This window comes from Salvelinus sp. IW2-2015, linkage group LG5 (assembly GCF_002910315.2).
Source record: "Salvelinus sp. IW2-2015 linkage group LG5, ASM291031v2, whole genome shotgun sequence".
Classification (NCBI taxonomy): Eukaryota; Metazoa; Chordata; class Actinopteri; order Salmoniformes; family Salmonidae; genus Salvelinus; species Salvelinus sp. IW2-2015.
In genome coordinates, this window is record NC_036844.1 from 14,463,254 (window position 1) to 14,483,857 (window position 20,604).

At 43.6% G+C, this 20,604-nt stretch overlaps 1 protein-coding gene and 1 long non-coding RNA gene across 2 annotated transcripts in view; both read left to right on the plus strand.

Moving 5' to 3' along the window:
- The window catches only part of LOC111964505 (collagen alpha-2(I) chain-like), a 131,438-nt gene that overhangs the window by 30,332 nt on the left and 80,502 nt on the right, over positions 1-20,604 (plus strand). Inside the window, exons 2-6 of the mRNA XM_070443566.1 lie at positions 9,133-9,280; positions 9,434-9,592; positions 10,054-10,246; positions 14,450-14,584; positions 18,265-18,351. Of these exons, the coding sequence (XP_070299667.1) occupies positions 9,133-9,280; positions 9,434-9,592; positions 10,054-10,246; positions 14,450-14,584; positions 18,265-18,351 (722 nt within the window). The remainder of the gene's footprint in view (positions 1-9,132; positions 9,281-9,433; positions 9,593-10,053; positions 10,247-14,449; positions 14,585-18,264; positions 18,352-20,604) is intronic.
- LOC139027702 (uncharacterized) lies at positions 12,920-13,661 on the plus strand. The gene is made up of 3 exons (XR_011479828.1): positions 12,920-13,010; positions 13,163-13,224; positions 13,566-13,661. It is a non-coding gene; the product is annotated as an uncharacterized lncRNA (long non-coding RNA).

Here is a 20,604-nt window from a genome sequence, read left to right on the forward strand (position 1 = left end):
GTGCTTTAAACAAATGATGCATTCTTAGGCAGATAGTCAGGACAGACTGAGGATGTAGCTGTCCTCACAGAACTACAGCTTTCCCAATTATATAGTACAGGAGACATCAGGCCTAATATGTAAGGTTGGTTGACAGTGAGTCTTTCTGTTTTAAGGATTAGCTGTCTGACATTTAAAGGACTCCCCAAAAGGAAGTTGCCGCCACAACGTAATTTCCTGTCCTAGAGATGAAATGCACATTTAGGCTCTACCTCTGAAGAATGACGAAGTCTACTTATACATATTCATGAATTSGTTGTGGGAATTTCCACATGGAGTTGATATCTAGCTAGCTGGAAACCAGGTGGAAACCACAGATGGAAACCACTGGTCTATCTTTGACTTCACCATCTATTGTTATCTCCAAAGTTTTGGCATCTTCCATGAATTGTGGCCACGAATCCACCATAGAAATAGTTAGAAAGAATAAGATGAAGGTCTGGTAATATGGATAACTATTGAAAGATAGCTGATATGCTTTTTGCTACATTGTAATGGACCCGGTACAACCTTTGGTAGGCTGCAGGCAGGCTTCGGCTGCGGTACAGCAAAGCCAAGTCAGTCCATGCTCATCGTTCTCACAGGGGAAGTCAAATGACAATGACTTTGCTCATGATCATCCACGCAAGTGACATTTATCTATAGGTTCATTGAATTTTCTTTTGTGGGTGCCTTTTCATTATCTGGATAGACACTTGGGGTTTCTAGCTGACGTTACACCAATCAAAGCAGTGGAGAGTGTAGTGAGGCAAAACTTTAGTAGTCAAACCCATTCATCTTGGGGCGACGGGGGGTGAGCGGGTGTGCAAAATGCTATCATATCACACAATTATACCGTTTATAAAATGGTCAGATATATATTTTTAATACAGACAAAAATAAGTTAAAATTGGAAGTGCAAAAACAATTGGACACAAGGCTGTTTGGCTCACCTCAGTCACAAAGAGGAATAACTTTGCAGCTGTTTCTGATTAATAAACAATGCCATGCTGGTAATATTCAAATAAAGCACATCCCTGAAACAAAACGTAGACTAAAAATAATTTGTATGTCATACACCGGATTCACATAGACTGGCACAAAGTGGGTGGTTCGTATTTGTCACTTCAAGCCCAAATATTTCATACTTCGACTAAAACGATACCTTATTGACTAAAATCATTGTGCATCATCATGGGTAAGCTCTGGCCAAATTCTTTCAGCTTGAAAAAGTGTATTTCTACTGGTCTGGGCYTTTAAAATCTTGCGATAATTTACAGAACAATTATACACATTTAAAAAAAGTCACAACACCTTAACGAGAGTGATGCTAACAGTACATCTCATACACTTTTCTGAATGAACTCTCCTGAGCTTATCTAGCTTGGTTGCCATTTATTTATTTTTTGCCATAGGCATGGCACGACAAGTTTACTAAAAATGACAGTTGGATAAAGCACAAACATATCTGGCCACCAGGCTGAAGCCTTTCCTATGTATCACCACCACCAGCAGCACTAGTATGCAGTGTCTGTATTACCGTTGAGCTGGGTGCTCTTGGTGAACATGGTGGATTCCTCCCTGTCCTTCCCCTCACGAGAGGGGACCCTGGGAGATTTATGGAAGGGGGCAGAAGACAGGGTACTCTCAGAAAAGGTGGAGAGATACAGTACTGTATGTTGATTTAGCCACTTAATGATGATGTTATACAGCTGTAGTCTGCTGTCTTCCTGGCTCTTCTCCATACCGCTCTTCCCTCATATCTCATACTGTACATACCTTTCTCTCTCTCTCTCTCTTCCTACATGCACACTTCAATACCACCACTTTTCCCCCTTCTCTTACCATGTTTGCTGATGCAGACTTGTCTCCTACTGAACAACATCTGTTTCACTTTCATTAGCGGGGAATAGAACAGACGTGACTGGCAGCCACCCCCCGTTATCCTCACAGTAATGGTTTGATCCTTTGATTATGCTGCCGGAAGAAAGCACATGAAAATGTTCTGTTTTTTTCCCTTTAGGGCACAAGATGGTAACAGAACATTTTCTTTCTTAAATACCACCAGTGGGGGCTTAACGAAGTGCATCAGGTGCCTCATATATAACCATTATGTAAATATCCCACTAAATTTCTGCGTGCGACATTTCTGAAAAGTCTGTACAAAAATGTTGAGATTTATAAACTTGGGATGTTTCCTGTTAGGCTTACCCTGGCATGACGTTTTGATAACCATGTAAATCTCTCTCGGACAAGATTACTTTCATCAATATATTCGGCTCTATTTACTCTCATATTCGAAAATGCTAATTACCATTATTAGTGGACATCTTGCAAGACTACAAATCCCTACAAGCTCCTGCATATCATCTGTAGCTGAAACCATTGCTAAACAGGTATTGTGTCAATTTAAAACTTGCACAAGACCGTTCATAGAATAATCAATTTAAAGAAATGTTGCCAATTTTTCATTACTACATTTAGCTAACATTAGATAGTTAATCCAGACATTCTTTCCTTTTCCTCGATTCGGAAGTCTTGTCCAGATCGCCATGGGTTTTGTAGTTCTTTATGATAGCCACATTAGCAGCTAATCAGCATTTCATTTTTCATGGGTAAATACAGACAAATATATTGATAAAAGTCACCTTGTCCTAGAGAAATTTACACGGTTATCAAAACGTCACGCCAGGGTGAGCCTACACAAAACACAGCCCTTATTTTAATTGTTTCTAAAATCCCATATGGGAAAATGTTGGAACCATTTCCTTATTTGACTGCTTGGTTTATTTTAGTTGGACGCATTCAGTTGTTCAACTGACTAGATATCCCCTTTCCCCTTCCCTTTATTTGCTGTATAATTTGGAACTATTGGCATTAGGCCACGTCAAGCAAAAGACAAATTGTTGTCCAATATTTTATTTATCAATAGGTTATTGGGTTTATATGTACTGCCTTGGTATAGGCTCTGAGATTAAATAGGCAATGATYTCGCACTCCTATTGCACAGCAATACTGTTGCCTACCCATACTGTCATACCCTACCAGTCTATTTACTGTATTGATGAGACGTTTTAATCTTTAACAGTCATTTATGCTCTATCTGGAAAAGGAGCGTGTCAGATCCTGAAAGAGTAAACAATGGCAAATTGTCGTGGACCTGTCAGCAGAATATTTGAATTCAACAATGTTTTTCATCAGCTCTTCTCCCAACCTAAATATGGTGGACTGCCTGTGAATTCTGAAACGTTGTAGTGCTGGCTGCTCCAAAAAAATGCATGGTAAGTTTTTGTATGGCTCCTTCGGGAATATATATATATATATTCTGCAATGGTTAGGATAATAAAATTAATTGGAAAAATATTCCTGTCTAATTACGGTATAAGATTCCAATGTCTTATTATTTTAGATTCTAAAAATGAAACACAGATTTGCGCTTTTCTCACTAATGGCAAATGTTTGCATTCTTGTTAATATGTTTTCCTGTTTTATTTTTTTATTTTTTATGAATAAGCTTTTCATCATACCCCCCATTTGCACAAAATACTTGCCAGCTTGCAATACAATATTTCAACCACTAGCAGATGTGCACTAGCACAGATGTGCACTAAAGTTTCTCACATGAAGTTTACTTTTTATAAATGCCAACTTTTGTGTGGAAACTGGTCCACACACATTTTGGGGTATATTTTGTAAGTACGCACAGTTTATAAATGAGGCCCCAAGGGTTTAAATCCTTAGTGGTTTAATACGTGTGTGAGAATGTTTTTCAGCTCCCAGTGTGTCAACTACAACTGAGAATCTTAATCCTTAACAATAAATGGTCAGCTGGTTTTCATTGTGCCCCAGGCCAGCCCAATAATGAATTCATTTTTTTATGAATAAACATCATTGGAGGAGAAGGTCACTTTCCCCTGTCCCCCAGCTGTAAACAAGGTACTGATTGGATGCAGCTGGATCACACCTGGCTAAGCTTATCACATGACTCTTTATGACTCTGTCCCCCATTAATGACTTTGTGTTGAGCTTTAGCTTGAACAACAAGGTTCTTGCTGCAGCCCTCCAGGAGCGCCCATACCCTATCCCTCCCGATGGCCTCCAAAGCATGTGGTGTGGTGTGTGTGTGTTCAGCAAAGACATGAAGTGTCTGAGAGGAATGCCCCAGAGTGTGAGAATCTCTCTCTCCCATGCAAGGGTCTGGATATATCTCCCCAGGACAAAGTGTAAACAAAGATGATTTATTATATTGACAAGATAGTCAAGTGACCACTCTAACAATGGAAATACATGTCCTCAAAGATTGAAGGCAGGTGGGAGGAGGCGAGATCAGGTGGGACCATTCCTGCCAATGAGAGGGAAGATACGTGTGTGAACAACAGTTACTAAGTTGTTTTTCTCAAAGTTGCCGCAATGCCATGTGCATCCACTTATACAGTATCAGTAAATTTGTAATAGCCTAAGCGTTGATACTTCTATTCGATCAAATAAGCCTCACGTACATCACTGGGGCCAAGCTTCTTGCCGTCCAGGACCTATATACTAGGCAGTGTCAGAGGAAGGCCCAAAAAATTGTCAAAGACTCCAGTCACCCAAGTCATAGATTGTTCTCTCTATTACCACACAGCAAGCGGTACCGGAGCGTCAAGTCTAGGTCCAAAGGGCTCCTTAACAGCTTCTACCCCCAAGCTATAAGAAGGCTGAACAATTCATCAAACCTTGTTATTGTTATGTCATTTAGATTTTTTACTTTGATTTATTTAGTAAATATTTTCTTAACTCTATTTCTTGAACTGTATTGTTGGTTAGGGGCTTGTAAGTAAGCATTTCACGGTACGGTCAACACCTGTTGTTTTCGGCGCATGTGACAAATACAATTTCATTTGATTTGTAAATCGACATCCAAACAAAAAAGGGCTTATCTCACGTGGACAGATTTTGGGCGAAGTAAACAATGCCCTTCACCTTTTCATCAGCCTCTCTTTAAAAGGATTTGGCCATACAGTTCAGATGACGGGACGGGGCCGGGAGGGATAGGGTACCGTAAGTTTGATGTGTTGGCATAAAGCCAGGTCTAAGTGAAGTCCTTTTAATTCAATTGTTCACACATTAAAACATGCCTGAGGCAACTTCATAGTTTCCATCAAGAGACAGTGGAATTCGTTTGAACAATCGTAAATCCACAAGCATGGGTTCTGTCTCCACATACCTACTGTAATATCACTATTTGCTATCTGAAGCTGCTCTATTTCTCATCAGTTGTAAACATTTTAGGCTAAATGAAATCGAAGATGATACTATCGCCACATGTAGACTTCATCTCAAAGAGAGTGAATTAGCTATTGTATATCTGGGACGCTCATTTGTGGCTATATGCCATTATGACCTGTCCTGACCTGAAATCAGATGTTAAACAAACTAGTTTCAGACTAACTTGACATCTTGCTCCATTTTGACCTGCCAGCAGAAAGAAGTGACACGGCCATTACTCAAATTAATGGCTTTGTTAGTGTTTCTGGTTACCAAACAGATTGTGCGTGCGCCTCTTACAGTGCCTTCAGAAATGATTCACACCTTGTTTTACAACCTGAATTTGAAATGGATTAAATTTAGATTTTTTTGTCACTGGCCTATAAACAATACCCCAAAATGTCAAAGTGGAATTATGTTTTTAATTTGTTTTTAATGAAAAGCTGAGTCTTGAGTCAATAAGTATTCAAAGTATTCAACCCCCTTGAGTCAACAGATTCAACCACAAAGACCAGGGAGGTTTTCCAATGCCTCGCAAAGAAGGGCAACTACAGTGGTTCCTCAATTGAAAGTTTTGAGATTATGCTTTTGGAAACTGCACATTTTTTTCTACTATATTCCATGCTATTCTTGAGATATATGTGTTGACTGAATATAAGCAGCAAGTGATGAAGGCCAGCATCCCAGAGTCGCCTCTTCACTGTTGACGTTGAGACTGGTGTACTCCTCTTTCTATTCTGGTTAAAGCCAGTTTGAGCTGTTCTGTGAAGGGAGTAGTACACAGTGTTGTACGAGATCTTCAGTTCCTTGGCAATTTCTCGCATGGAATAGCCTTCATTTCTCAGAACAATTATAGACTGACGAGTTTCAGAAGAAAGTGCTTTGTTTCTGGCCATTTTGAGTCTGTAATCGATCACAAAAATGCTGATGCTCCAGATACTCAACTAGTCTAAAGAAGGCCAGTTTTATTGCTTCTTTAATCAGAACAACATTTTTCAGCTGTGCTAACATAATTGCAAAAGTGTTTTCTAATGATCAATTAGCCTTTTAAAATTATAAACTTTTAATTAGCTAACACAACATGCCATTGGAACACAGGAGTGATGGTTGCTAATATTGGGCCTCTGTACGCCTATGTAGCTATTCCATTTAAAATCAGCTGTTTCCAGCTACAATAGTCATTAACAACATTACCAATGTCTACACTGTATTTCTGATACATTTTATGTTATTTTAATGGACAAAAAATGTGCTTTTCTTTCAAAAACAAGGACAATTCTAAGTGACCCCAAACTTTTGAACGGTAGAGTATATTTATATATATAATATGTCTTACAGAGTCTTTACATAAGTCCACTCAAGTTGCTTCAACTGTCTTTTGACTGTGATTAGAGCGATGTTGATGTTGTGCCATGATGCCAGCAGGTTCAGACTGCATTTGCCGATCGCCCATCATCTTCAATCATCTTCAATCATCAATGAGTCGATGGCTTGAATAGTCTCGCTGGAAATTGAGTACAATGGGGACCCATGCCAAATCTTGGGGAGRAGGTGTGCATAATGATTGTTGCCAGGGCCGGTGGTTAGTGGACTGGCGATGTTGAGCCGTTGAGCCCTGGATAGCGGGAGCGGGAGTAGGGTTGGCAGGGTTATGATAAATTAGGCGTTGTTGCTCGCTGTTTGCATAAAGGCTTAGATAAATGCGCACATAGTTTATTGTTTTTCATTAGAGTACTCGAGTTCAATATCATTTATTGTGGCAGAATGTAAAACAATTGTTGTGTTCTGTTCCTAAATATAGATTCCCCATGTCGGAAATTGATTWAAAAAAATCCCAATTATTATTTAGTTAAACTTTTTTTTCCTTTTTTCTTTTTTTTGCACCCCCACTTTCAGATGAAGTCATGCGCCCATGGGCAAGGACTAGGGAGTTTTTTATGATACAAATAATCAGAATAGAGCTAAGTACAGGCAAAATACTAGAGGAAAACCTGGTTCTGTCTGCTTTCCAACAGACACTGGGAGACAAATTCACCTTTCAGCAGAACAATATCCAAAAACACAAGGCCAAATATACACTGGCTTACCAAGATGACATTGAATGTTCCTGAGTGGCCTAGTTAAAATGTTGACTTAAATCGGCTTGAAAATGTCAAGACTTGAAAATGGACTTGAAAATGGCTGTCTAGCAATGATCAACAACCTTCTTGACAAGGCTTGAATGATTTTTTAAAGAATAATGTGCAAACATTGTACAATACAAGTGTGCAAAGCACTTAGAGACTTACCCAGAAACACTCACAGCTGTAATCGCTGCCAAAGTCGATTCTAACGTGCATTGACTCAGAGGGTTGAATACTTATCTAATCAAGAAATATGAGTGTTTTATTTTCACAGATTCTTTTTACAAATGTTTGAAAAAAAAWTCTAACAGTTTGACATTTCAGAGTATTTTGTGTATCGTTGACAAAAAAAATGACAACTAAATCAATTTGAATCTCACTTTGTAAGACAACAAAATGTGGGAAAAGTACAGGGGTGTGAATACTTTGTGAAGGCACTGTATGTATGTGTGTGTGTGTGTGGACCAGTTGAATGCTGGAATGCTGACCGTGACACCAGATAGGGTTATGGTCCTTCAGCTCCATTCCAGAGGGCAAGACAGTGTGACCATATACTGTATCTTACACTGACTCTTCTGATGATATATGTCTGTACTAGGGGTGCAGAAGGGCCTCATTCAACTCAGAGGGGCTGACAGGCATTCAGTAGATACGGGTGGGGGAAAAGGTTTGTGTCTGTGGCTGAGTAATAGATAGTGGCTGGTTAATTAAGGCCTAGTGCTAACCTTGATTGATTCGAACATATACATTGTCTCGGTCCTTCAGCGTTGAAATTACAGCCGCCAGGTAGGCTACTGTAGCACCATCATTAGCGCCGTTGGCAGAAAGCGGATGTTTCTGGTTTTCAGGGATACAGTATTTTCAACCTAACCTCCGTTTCCCCGGTCTTTCCACGCCTTCTACGTTAGGTTATTGTAGCAATGGTATGTACATTATGACATGAACAGTAGGCTAATTGATTTGCATGCCTGAAGTGCCTGCTGGGCAAATGCACTTCCTGTTTGTCTAATTGGCCTCAAGCCCTCCTCCTCTTAGATAGTGGAGTTCCCAGCTGGTCTTGGAATAAGCTCAAGCACTGCAGGGTACAACCCAATCAAAACACAGCAATACATGTCTTTCAGTGCTCACTGATTTTCTCCACCATTGATCAATCGCTGTATTCATAAGCCTTTAGGAGACACTCCTCAGCCCACGGCTCCTCATTAAAAGCCCACAGGCTCCACCATCATGGCAGGGCATGACGAATGGCACTTACCCATGGCATGCTACGTAAACAGAAAGGCCTTCTGTGCCTGCGTCCGCAAACAGGAAATTAGATCATGAAGGAGATCCTAAACAGTGGAGGGTACTATGGGTCACACAACAGTAGCACCATTTGTAAACTGGTGGTATTTTTACTAGCCCTCGGGAACCCAGAAGGAGCGGTTCACAAAATAGTCTTTACCAATTTAGTATATTCATTGATGGGCAAAGTGGATCGAATGAGGTGGCTGTTTTTGGCTCTCTTTTCACAGAAAATAAATTGTGTGGTACTTTATGGTCAGAAGTCCATTCAGGGTGGTAAAAGGGAGTTTCTTTTCACAGGGTGATCTTTGGAATGGTAGCTGAGTGTCACAGATGAGTAGATAGGGGTCTGCCTCCATAGGGACAACAGAATTGTGAACTGACAGTTAGGGCTTGAACCCGCCATGACTGCTACACAGCTTTATTTGACTGTGTGTCTGTCTTCTCTTTCCCTCCACAGAGGAGGTGAACCTTCTAGAAGAACTCTCGCTGCAGGTGTCCAACAGCAGCAATGCCTCCATGTCTCTGGATGCTCTGAGGTGTCCGGTGCTGCAGGTGGGACAGTACTCCACCCTGGCCCTGCCCCTAGCAGAACTCTTCACTAATGGGTAAACCTTCCCATTTAAGCATGCATGTACACACACACACACACACACACACACACACACACACACACACACACACACACACACACACACACACACACACACACAAACACACACACTTAGACCGACACTGTGTACCGGCTTTGTGTTGTACAGGTTTGCAGATGAGTTCAGCCTATTGGTGCAGCTGCGGAGCCCTCAGCTAGACGAACACAGTGTGCTCACCCTGCTCAGCCACGACAGCCACATCCTGCTGCAGCTGCGCATCAGTGCGTACACACTCACCTTCATCGGGACGCAACAGCGCCTCTACGAGTAAGCCTGTCTCTGTCTGTCTGTCTGCCCATCATTATGTGTGTGCGTATTTGTGTACATGCATGTGTGTTTTGACTGAGGGTGAAGCGATTTAAGGTCTGTTTTTCTAAAGCCTAGTGACAGGTTGCTTGCTCCTCTCTTCATAAGCCACAGTGGTTTGAAGCAATACATCACTGTAAGAAAGCCAACAGACTTAGCCTGAAGATGGACAGAGTCGTTTTGTTGACTTTTTTAGGTACTTTTACAGTGCATGAGATCTATATTTGTAGTGTTACTGTATTTCATTCAACTGTCATGGAAGTTAAACCTTTTGAGAGAAACTACTATTGCAGGGCCAACATTCACTACACACTTCACATTATAGCCAAAACAATACATAACAGTGACATACACTTCCTTCTCAGTAATGTTTGCCATACTGTATGATATTACCAATTGCATTGTTTTGACCGGATTCCCAGGTTCCCAGTCAGTAGTCTGTCTGACGACCAGTGGCACCATGTGGCTGTGAGTGTGTCATCCGCTAGACTGGCGCTGTATGTGGATTGTGCCCTGGTGGAACGTGTGGACTGGGTGTACCAGGGTATGGGAATTACCCCTGACGGTCTACTCATGGTGGGGGGCATCGTAGAGGGCTTTGAGACACCCTTTGAGGTAAGTTCTGGACTGTTCCACCTCTTAATTTCCTCTCCTCACCAGTTCCATTCTCCTTTCCTCTGTCCTCTCCCTTTCTCCTCCCCTCTTTTCTCCTTTCCTCTACTCTCTCCACTCCTCTCCCTCTTCACTTCCCCCTCTCCTGCCTGTTTCCATACACACAAGAGGAGGTCTCTGCCTAAATCATTGTGCAATATATCAGCAGCACATTATGCAACATAGGCTATACAGCTTCACCGCCTGCTGTGCTGAGTGAGTCCCTAACGGAGTGTCCTTGCTGTTGAATGGTGGGTTACTTATCATAGAAGAGCAGTACCGGTCTGCAGGATGTAGGTACTGTCAAACTTTGTAGCCCAGTAACACTGTGGATCAGCACACTGTATAGGAAACCAATGGTCTAGTTAGCCCCCTACACGGGAGATGTTTAGGGAGATGAGACGGGATGGGGGCTCCTGTAGATCATCTCATCGGCCCCCGCTCCCACCACCATCCCGCCTCCCCAGGACATATGAAGACATCCCTTTGCTGTCCAAGGCAGCAGCCAGTGCCAGTGTTTTTGAAGGATGAGCGTTAGAGCGTACAGTACGAGTGCAGAGCAGCAGGGGGGTGGAGATGAGAGMAGAGTAGGAGAGCACGACAGGACAGGACAGGACAGACAGCATCTGGCTTTGTGCTCAGCTCAGCCTAGAGCCAAGATGGATTCTCCATCGCCTCGTCTCCCACTGTTGACAGGTCTCTTTGACGACCCCTCAGAGGATCGAGCTTCCTCTCTCGGAGGTGGTGACAGTCTTTTCCCGCTAGGGTCCTCTGTACTGGAACTTTAACACCTCCATTCTTCAGTAGTGCACTTAAGGACGACCAGGGGAGGAAAACACCTTCTCCTGTCTGTGTCTTGTGTTTATTGTCAGTCGATCCATTTCCTTTGTCCACAGTTACAGCACACTGAAGACTGCGATACTGTAGATGTGGCCTCTGCTATTGGGTTTTCGTGAAGGTTAAACAGGCTTTCAAACCAGTTTTACAGTATTTTGTTACTTAAAAGGACAAGACACACCGTAAAGAATTTTGGCCATCCGCAGTAGATCACCTGCTGGGTTCTGCGTACGGGGGCGATTCAACATGTAGAATCGTCAGGAAATTTTAAGAAAATGGCGTCTGATGTTCCGTGGTCAGAGGCCGTAGGACGGCTGCTGCTTTTAACCATTCATCAGCATGGTGTGTTTCATCCTTTAGGTCTGTGAAAACACCACAGTGTCTAAATGGCACAGGGTTTGGTGAGACTTAACACTGACCTTGCTACCTCTCTAGGTTTACATCCATCCCATACTAAAAGAGGATTAGTCTACCGGAAGAGGAGTTGATTGGTTTTGGATGAGAAGATGAGATATGGAGTGATGCTGAAGGAGCAGGTTTTGCGAGTGGATAAGGAAGAGTGCTCGTCTAGGTGGTAAAGTGGGTGGATAAGGAGAGTGCTAGTCTAGGTGGTAAAGTGGGTGGATAAGGAGAGTGCTAGTCTAGGTGGTAAAGTGGGTGGAATAAGGAGAGTGCTAGTTAGGTGGTAAAGTGAGTGGATAAGGAGCGTGCCTCGTCCTAGTGGTAAAGTGAGATGGAAAGAAGAGTGGCTTGTCTAGGTGTAAGTGGGGTGGATAAGGCGATGGCTAGTCTAGGTGGTAAAGTGGGTGGATAAGGAGAGTGCTAGTATAGGGGTGGTAAAGTGAGGGATAAGGAGATGCTTGTCTAGGTGTAAAGTGAGGGGTGGATAGGAGAGTGCTAGTTCTAGGTGTAAAGTGAGTGGATAAGGAGAGTGCTAGTCTAGGTGGTAAAGTGGGTGGATAAGGAGAGTGTAGTCTAGGTGATAAAGTGAGTGGATAAGGAGAGTGCTAGTCTAGGTGGTAAAGTGGGTGGATTAAGGAGAGTGTAGTCTAGTGGTAAGTGAGTGGATAAGGAGAGTGCTAGTCTAGGTGTATAAGTGAGTGGAATAGGAGAGTGCTAGTCTGGTGGATAATGAGTGGATAACGGAGAGTGCTAGTCTAGGTGATAAAGTGGGTGTGATAAGGAGAGTGCTGTCTAGGTGGTAAAGTGGGTGGATAAGGAGAGTGTAGTTCTAGGTGATAAGAGTGGAGTGGCTAAGGAGAGTGCTAGTCTAGGTGGTAAAGTGGGTGGATAAGGAGAGTGCTAGTCTAGGTGTAAAGTGGGTGGATAAGGAGAGTGCTAGTCTAGGTGGTAAAGTGGGTGGATAAGGAGAGTGCTAGTCTGGTGTAAATGGAGTGGATAAGGAGAGTGCTAGTCTAGGTGATAGTGGGTGGATAAGGAGACGTGCTAGTGTAGGTGATAAAGTGGTGGATAAGGAGAAGTGCTAGTCTAGGTGGTAAAGTGGGTGGATAGGAGAGTGCTAGTCTAGGTGTAAAGTGGGTGGATAAGGAGAGTGCTGATCTAGGTGGTAAGTGGGTGGATAGGAGAGTGTAGTCTAGGTTAAGTGGTGGATAAGGAGAGTGCTAGTCTAGGTGGTAAAGTGGGTGGATAAGGAGAGTGCTAGTCTGGTGATAAGTGGGTGGATAAGGAGAGTGCTAGTCTAGGTGAGTAAAGTGGGTGGATAAGGAGAGTGGCTAGTGCTAGGTGATAAAGTGGGTGGATAAGAGAGTGCTAGTCTAGGTGATAAGTGTGGTGGATAAGGAGAGGTGCTAGTCTAGGTGGTAAAGTGGGTGGATAAGGAGAGTGCTAGCTAGTGTGGTAAAGTGGGTGGATAAGGAGAGTGCTAGTCTAGGTGATATAAAGTGGGTGATAAGGAGAGTGCTAGTCTAAGGTGGTAAAGTGGGTGGATACTGTGAGAGTGCTAGTCTAGGTTGTAAAAGTGGTGGATAGGAGAGTGCTTGCTAGGTGTAAAGTGAGTGGAATAAGGAGAGTGCTAGTTCTTAGTTGATAAAGTGGGTGGATAAGGAGAGTGCTAGTCTAGGTGGTAAAGTGGGTGGATAAGGAGAGTGCTTGTCTAGTGGTAAGTGAGTGGATAAGGAGAGTGCTTAGTCTAGGTGTAAAGTGGGTGGATAAGGAGAGTGCTAGTCTAGGTGTAAAGTGGGTGGATAAGCGAGAGTGCTAGTCTAGGTGGTAAAGTGAGATGATAAGGAGAGTGCTAGTCTAGGTGGTAAAGGGAGTGGGGGTTGGAAAAAAAATAGTGAGATTAGTTAGTGTAAAGTGGTGGATAAGGAGAGTGGCTAGTCTATGGTGATAAGTGGGTGGATAAGGAGTGCTAGTTTAGGTGGTAAAGGTGGGTGAGATAAGGAGAGTGCTAGTCTAGGTGGTAAAGTGGGTGGATAAGGAAGAGATGCTAGTCTAGGTGATAAAGTGGGTGGATAAGGAGAGTGCTAGTCTAGGTGATAAAGTGGTGGATAAGGAGAGTTGATAGTCTAGGTGGTAAAGTGGGTGGTAGAGAGTGCTAGTCTAGGTGTAAAGTGGGTGGAAAAGTTAATGCACCGGGAAGTTAGACGAGGCTAGGAGGCCCAGTGCTCTGCAGACCCATCCAACACACTCAGACGTATACATTTTCATTTCTACATTGGTTCATTTAGTTTAGTCTACAACACATATTAGTTTAGTCATGGCACATTAGGATCCAAAAAAGACACACACACACACACACACACTCTTTCTCTATATATATATTTGCTTCCCTCTCATTCTCTCGGGCAGTGCAAGTTTTCAACAGAATTATTGAGTCCATATTTCAAGCGATAAAGTTCTTTGTTTGGTTTGGCTCTGTAATTATAAGTCGGATTTTGTCATCGTTAAAAGTTTGATGCGTAAACTTAAGGAATGTGTGGTCTGAGTCTGTAGCTAAAACACAGAATCATTTGCATTTTACACTGAATGCAAAATGTTTACATTCTTCAAAAAAGACGAATGACCTCTGGTGCTCTTTGTCTGCGGCAAATGGAGCAATTTCCATCTTGCTTTTTAGGTATAATGTGTAACATTTAACCACACACGCTGACTCACACTTCTAAACATACAGTAGCTTGGGGGCAGTAGAAAACTATCTTGCGTAGATCCATGTCTGTAGATGTCTCTCCAGTCTGTCGGTCATATTTGTCTCAGTGTCTCAGAGACCCTGACTGAGGAAGGGTCATCTGGGGATTCTGTCTGCACACGGTGACCTTTTGTGACCTCTGGGATGTCAGGTTAGTGTGTTTGACGGCTCTGTCTCCACAGGGCCAACTCCGACAGCTGACGTTCCTGATGGGCGACCCAGACGCCGCCCACCACCACTGCACTCTCCACCCTYTCCAGTGTGGGGGGGCTGCCTCCAAGCCCCCCCGCTCACCACGGACCGACCACACCATGGAGGTATGCTGCAGCTCTCAACTCACAGTAACGTTCACAAATCAAATCAAATTGTATTGGTCACATGCACCAAATACAACCATGCAGAGTTAAAAAGCAAGGCAAATATTTGCTAAATAAAAACAATAAAAAGGAAAGAGTAACACAATAAAAACAATAACGAGGAGTACCAGTACCGAGTCCATGTGCATGGGTATGAGGTAGTTGAGGTAATTGAGGTAATACAATATGTACGTGTGGGTAGGGGTAAAAGTGACTAGGCAATTAGGATATATAATAAACAGAGTAGCAACAGCGTGTGTCTGTGTGTGTGTGTTGGAGTGCCAGTGTAGTATGTGTGAGTGTGTGGGTAGAGTCTAGTGAGTGTGCATACAGCCAGTGCAAGGGAGTCAGTGCAAAACAATGAAGATAAATAAGTAAAAGGGGGTCAAAGTAACTTGTCTGGGTAACCATTTGATTAACTGTTCAGCAGTCTTATGTCTTGGGGGTAGAAGCTGTTCAGGTGCAGTTTGGTCACAGACTTGGCGCTCTGGTACCGCTTGCCGTGCGGTAGTCTAGAGAACATTCTATGACTTGGGTGGTTTTGACCATTTTTAGGGCCTTCATCAGACACCGCCTGGTATAGAGGTCCTGCTGGGGGTTCGGCCCCAGTGATGTGCTGCACTACCCTCTGTAGCACCTTGCAGTRAAATGCAGAGCAGTTACCATTCCAAGCAGTGATGCAGCCAGTCAAGATGCTCTCAATGGTGCAGCTGTATAACTTTTTGAGGATCTGAGGGCCCATCCCAAATCTGTTCAGCCTCCTGAGGGGGAAGAAGCGTTGTCATGCCCTCTTCACGACTGTGTTGGTGTGTTTGGACCATGATAGGTCTTTAGTGATGTGGACACCGAGGAGCTTGGAGCTCTTGACCTGCTCTACTACAGCCCCATTAATGTGAATGGGGGCGTGTTCGGCCCTCCGTTTCCTGTAGTCCACGATAAGCTCCTTTGTCTTGCCCACGTTGAGGGAGAGGTTGTTGTCCTGGCATCACACTGCCAGGTCTCTGACCTCCTGCCTATAAGCTGTCTCATCGTGTTTTTTGATCAGGCCTACCACCGCCGTGTCGTCTGCAAACTTAATGATGGTGTTGGAGTCGTGTGTGGCTTTGCAGTCGTGAGTGAACTGGGAGTACAGGATGGGACTGAGCACATGCCCCCGTGTTGAGGGTCAGCGTGGTGGATGGGTTGTTGCCTACCCTCACCACCTGGGGGCAGCCAGTCAGGAAGTCCAGGATCCAGTTGCAGAGGGAGCTATTCAGTCCCAGGGTTCTTAACTTAGTGAGCTTGGAGGGCACTATGGTGTTGAATGCTGAGCTGTAGTCAATGAGTGTGTTCTTTTTGTCCAGGTGGGAAAGGGAAGTGTGGAGTGCAATAGAGATTGTGTCATCTGTGAATCTATTGGGGCGGTATGAGAATTGGAGTGGGTCCAAGGTTTCTGGGATAATGGTGTTGATGTGAGCCATGACCAGCTTTTCAAAGCATTTCATGGCTACAGATGTGAGTGCTACGGGGCGGTAGTCATTTAGACAGGTTACCGTGGCATTCTTAGGCACTGGGACCATGGTGGTTTGCTTGAAACATGTAGGTATTACAGATTGGGTCAGAGAGAGTTTGAAAATGTCAGTGAAGACACTTGCCAGCTGATCAGCGCATGCTCTGAGTACGCATCCTGGTAATCTGTCTGAGGCCTTGTGAATGTCAACCTGTTTAAAGGTCTACCATTGGTTACGGAGAGCGTGATCATACAGTCGTCCGGAACAGCTGGTGCTCTCACTCATGTTTCAGTGTTGCTTGCCTCGAAGCGAGCAAGGCTCGTTTCACTGGGCAGCTCTCGTCTGGGTTTCCCTTTGTAATCCGTGATAGTTTACAAGCCCTGCCACATCCGATGAGCGTCAGAGCTGGTGTAGTAGGATTCAATCTTAGTCCTGTATTGACGCTTTGCCTGTTTGATGGTTCGTCAGAGGGCGTAGCGGGATTTCTTATAAGTGTCCGGATTAGTGTCTTGCTCCTTGAAAGTGGTAGCTCTAGCCTTTAGCTCAGTGCAAATGTTGCCTGTAATTCATGGCTTCTGGTTTGGTCACTGTGGAGACTGTGAATGCAGTTATAAATGAATTCGGTGACTGATGTGGTAAACTCCTCAATGTCATCGGATGAATCCCGGAACGTGGAGGGCAGGGGAGAGCGTTGTATGAGTCTCTGTGTGTGAAGTACATAGTTGCACGGGTGACATACTGGTAAAAATGAGTTAAAACGGATTTCAGTTTCCCTGCATAAAAATCACCGGCCACTATGAGCGCCGACCTCTGGATGAGCATTGTCTTGTTTGCTTATGGCCCTATACAGCTCGTTGAGTGCGGTCTTAATGCCAGCGTCGGTTTGTGGTGGTAAATAGACAGCTAAGAAAAATACATGCTCTACAATGTATGGTCGACAGCTTATCATGAGGTATTCTAACTCAGGTGAACAGAACCTCGAGACTTCCTTAATATCAGAGATTGCGCACCAGCTGCTGGTATTAAAGAGACTCACACCGCCACCACTGATCTTACCGGACTCTGTCGCTCTGTCCTGCCAATGCATAGAAAAACCAGCTAGATGTATATTATCCATGTCCTTGTTCTACCATGAATAGTATAGTATATTACGGATCTTAATGTTCTGTTGATAGGAAAGTCTCGAGCGGTGCTCGTCCAGTTTGTTTACCTGCATTTGCACATTCGCCAACAGAACAGAGGCTAGAGGCGATTTATCCCAAAAACTATTTCTCAACACTTTTACAGTGTTAGTTTCATCAGGTGTGTAACGGCAGATTTCCTCCTCTTCGTCTGAAGAGGAGGTGTAGGGATCGGACCAAGACGCAGAGTGGAAAGTGTCCATGATTTATTAACAATAAACTGAACACTACACGAAACAAAATAACAAAAGCYAATCAAACCGAAAGACAGTCCCGTYTGGCARGAACACTGACACGAAATACAAACACCCACAAACACACACGTGAACCCCGGCTGCCTAAGTATGATTCTCAATCAGGGACAACGATTGACAGCTGCCTCTGATTGAGAATCATACCAGGCCGAACGCACAAAACCCCAACATAGAAAACAACACATAGACAACCCACCCAACTCACGCCCTGACCATACTAAATAAATACAAAACAAGAGAAAACAGGTCAGGAACGTGACAAGGTGTTGCACAATATGATATAAAACACAGGGAAAACATAATTTTGACTGCACTGGGCCTTAAACAACATAAAGGGAGGGAGAGGGGAACGCTTAGGAAAGATTGAGGTAATGTTGATGGTAGAAGTACTATAGTGTGCTGGAGTTAAAGGGGGCCAGGTGTCTGTCAGAGGGCTGTGTGCAGACACACAGACTCCAGGAGTTAAGACCCTGTCGAAAGTCTCCTTGTACAGCACCCTGTGATAATATCAAACGAGGATCAACAAGTGGCACTCCTTCTGTGGTTTGATCCAGTTGATTAATTTAATTTCTCTTGAGTGGTTGTGTCCCAAATGGCACCCTATTCCCTGTGTCGTGCACGACCTTTGACCGGGTGCAATTTGAGACGTTGCCAGGGTGTTTCCTTGTTCATTCATTTTCCACTGTACTGTTTAAATGTTCTCTCATTCCACCCAGGAGCTCCTGCTGTCCTCAAATGACCTGGAAGACCTGTTAGAGCGATCCAAGGATTCCTCTTTCTTGGATGTGGAGGTGGGGGAGACTGTGAGTATGATGCTCTATCCTAAATCCAGCCAAATGTATTTATGTATTTATGTATTTAAACCTTTATTTAACCAGGAAAATACCCTTGAGGTTAGAAACCTTTCTTGTAAACGGGGACCTGGCAAATGCACTATGCTGTTTTACCTGCCATGATTTAGAGAGAAACAGCCCTGTGTCTGGATTCACAGATGTGGGGCTTCTCTTGGGCTTGGCTTGGCACGGGATGCACTTTGTTGCATTACCGTGATACATGCTGCTGGTTTAATCAAGGCAACTGGCCAGCAGTATAGGCTACACGGTGTAGATTTTAGAATAGGCCCCAGCTGTAGCGGCAGCCACAGCCAGACCTGCCCTGGTTTTTCATTTGTCTCATTATAAACACGATTGTTCTGTTTTGTTCCATCATAGACAGGGAGGACTGTGGTTAATTAGCATTGTGGGTCTGAGGCCCCAACCAGCCCTGCTTGACCTTGGCTGACTGCTGTCTGTGTGTGCACATGTGTGTGCATGCGTGCCTGCTTGCATTTTAAGATTATAGGCACACTGAAAGCATTATACACTGAGTGAACAAAACATTAGGAACACCTTCCTAATATTGAGTTGTATCCCCCCTTTTGACTTCAGAACAGTCTCAATTCATCAGGGCATMGACTCTACAAGGTGTTGAAACCGTTCCACAGGGATGCTGGCCCATGTTGACTCCAATGCTTCCCATAGTTGTGTCAAGTTGGCTGGATGTCCTTAGGGTGGTGGACCATTCTTGATACACACGGGAAACTGTTGAGCATGAAAAATCCAGCAGTTCTTGCCACAAACTGCTGCGCCTGGCACCTACTACTATACTCTGTTCAAAGGCACTTCAATATTTTTTTGTCTTGCCCATTCACCTTCTGAATGGAACACATACACAATCCATGTCTCAATTGTCTCAAGGTTAATCAATTATTATTTAATCTGTCTCCTCCCCTTCATCTACACTGACTGAAGTGGATTTAACAAGTGACATCAATAAGGGATCATAGCTTTCACCAGTCAGTCTGTCAAGGAAAGAGCAGGTGTTCATAATGTTTTGTACACTCTGTGTAAGCGTTATGATGAATAACAAATGCATCAAGGGGGGGAATTAAAATGTGCATATATGGGAACACAAGGAGATCTTATCTCAACAATTCATCCTACATACATAAATTGCCTAAATCATTTTCACTTGGATCCTAAGAATTACAGTATATCACAACTATGTCAGATCTTAATTTGACCCATTTCGATAATCCTGCAGCAGAAGGATTTGAATGAATATTTAGATTCGCCACCAAGGGGCAGCTGGAAGCGGTGTTTATATGATATACAATGCAGTACTGTATCTACATTGTACCTTAAGCTGGGTATAAATACAACAGATTCYGTTCCAACAGCCCCAGAAACAACACATTGGAAAGTCCCACCCCATGGCCCAACTAACAATTCATACCACTCCAATGGTGGTCCTGACAGCGCGCAAAAAAAGGGGCAGTGCCGGGGGGCATGACTCTTAAATATAGGATGGTATCTGTGATTTGGCTATGCCTATTATATGGACTGGAATTAGGCACCTCTTTCAAACCATGAAGCTGGGAGAGAACACGTGGTGGTTCATTGATTTGTGCAGGACAGTGATTTAATAGGCTAATAAGTGTACTACCCACACTGTAGTGTTTTTGCAGATTGAAGTAGGTGGGTCTGGGCAGGGGAAGTGTTGTGAATTTTTTGTATGTGTCTATGTTGTTGCTGTGTATGTTTATAAATAAAATACTGTAGTATTGACTGTAGTATTTCGTTTACAATAGTATAAATAATGTAGTAAAAGAGAGTAGTATGTACTTTAGTAATTACTGTAGTGTTTATGCAGACTGTAGTATTTTTGCTGACTGTAGTTCTTACTCGTGTTTTTGCAGACTGTAGCACAGTAGAGTTTTCTGTAACCTGTAGGTAGGTAGGACTGGGTTCAGAACTAAGAGTTCAGAGCTTTTGCTCTTTTCTATAACCTGTAGGAAACAATATGGTCTATACTTGGCAATATGGTCTATACTTGGGTCAGCATCAGCCAGGGGACCAGGAACCACCGGCCTGAGAAGGGAGACAAAACGAAGGTGAGATACGGTAGTCACTGGGTAGCTGTAACCTATACGTCACCTCGTTGACCCTCCGGAGAACCTTGAACGGCCCCACAAACTGGGGGCTCAGCTTCTTGCAGGGCAGGCGGTGTGGTAGACT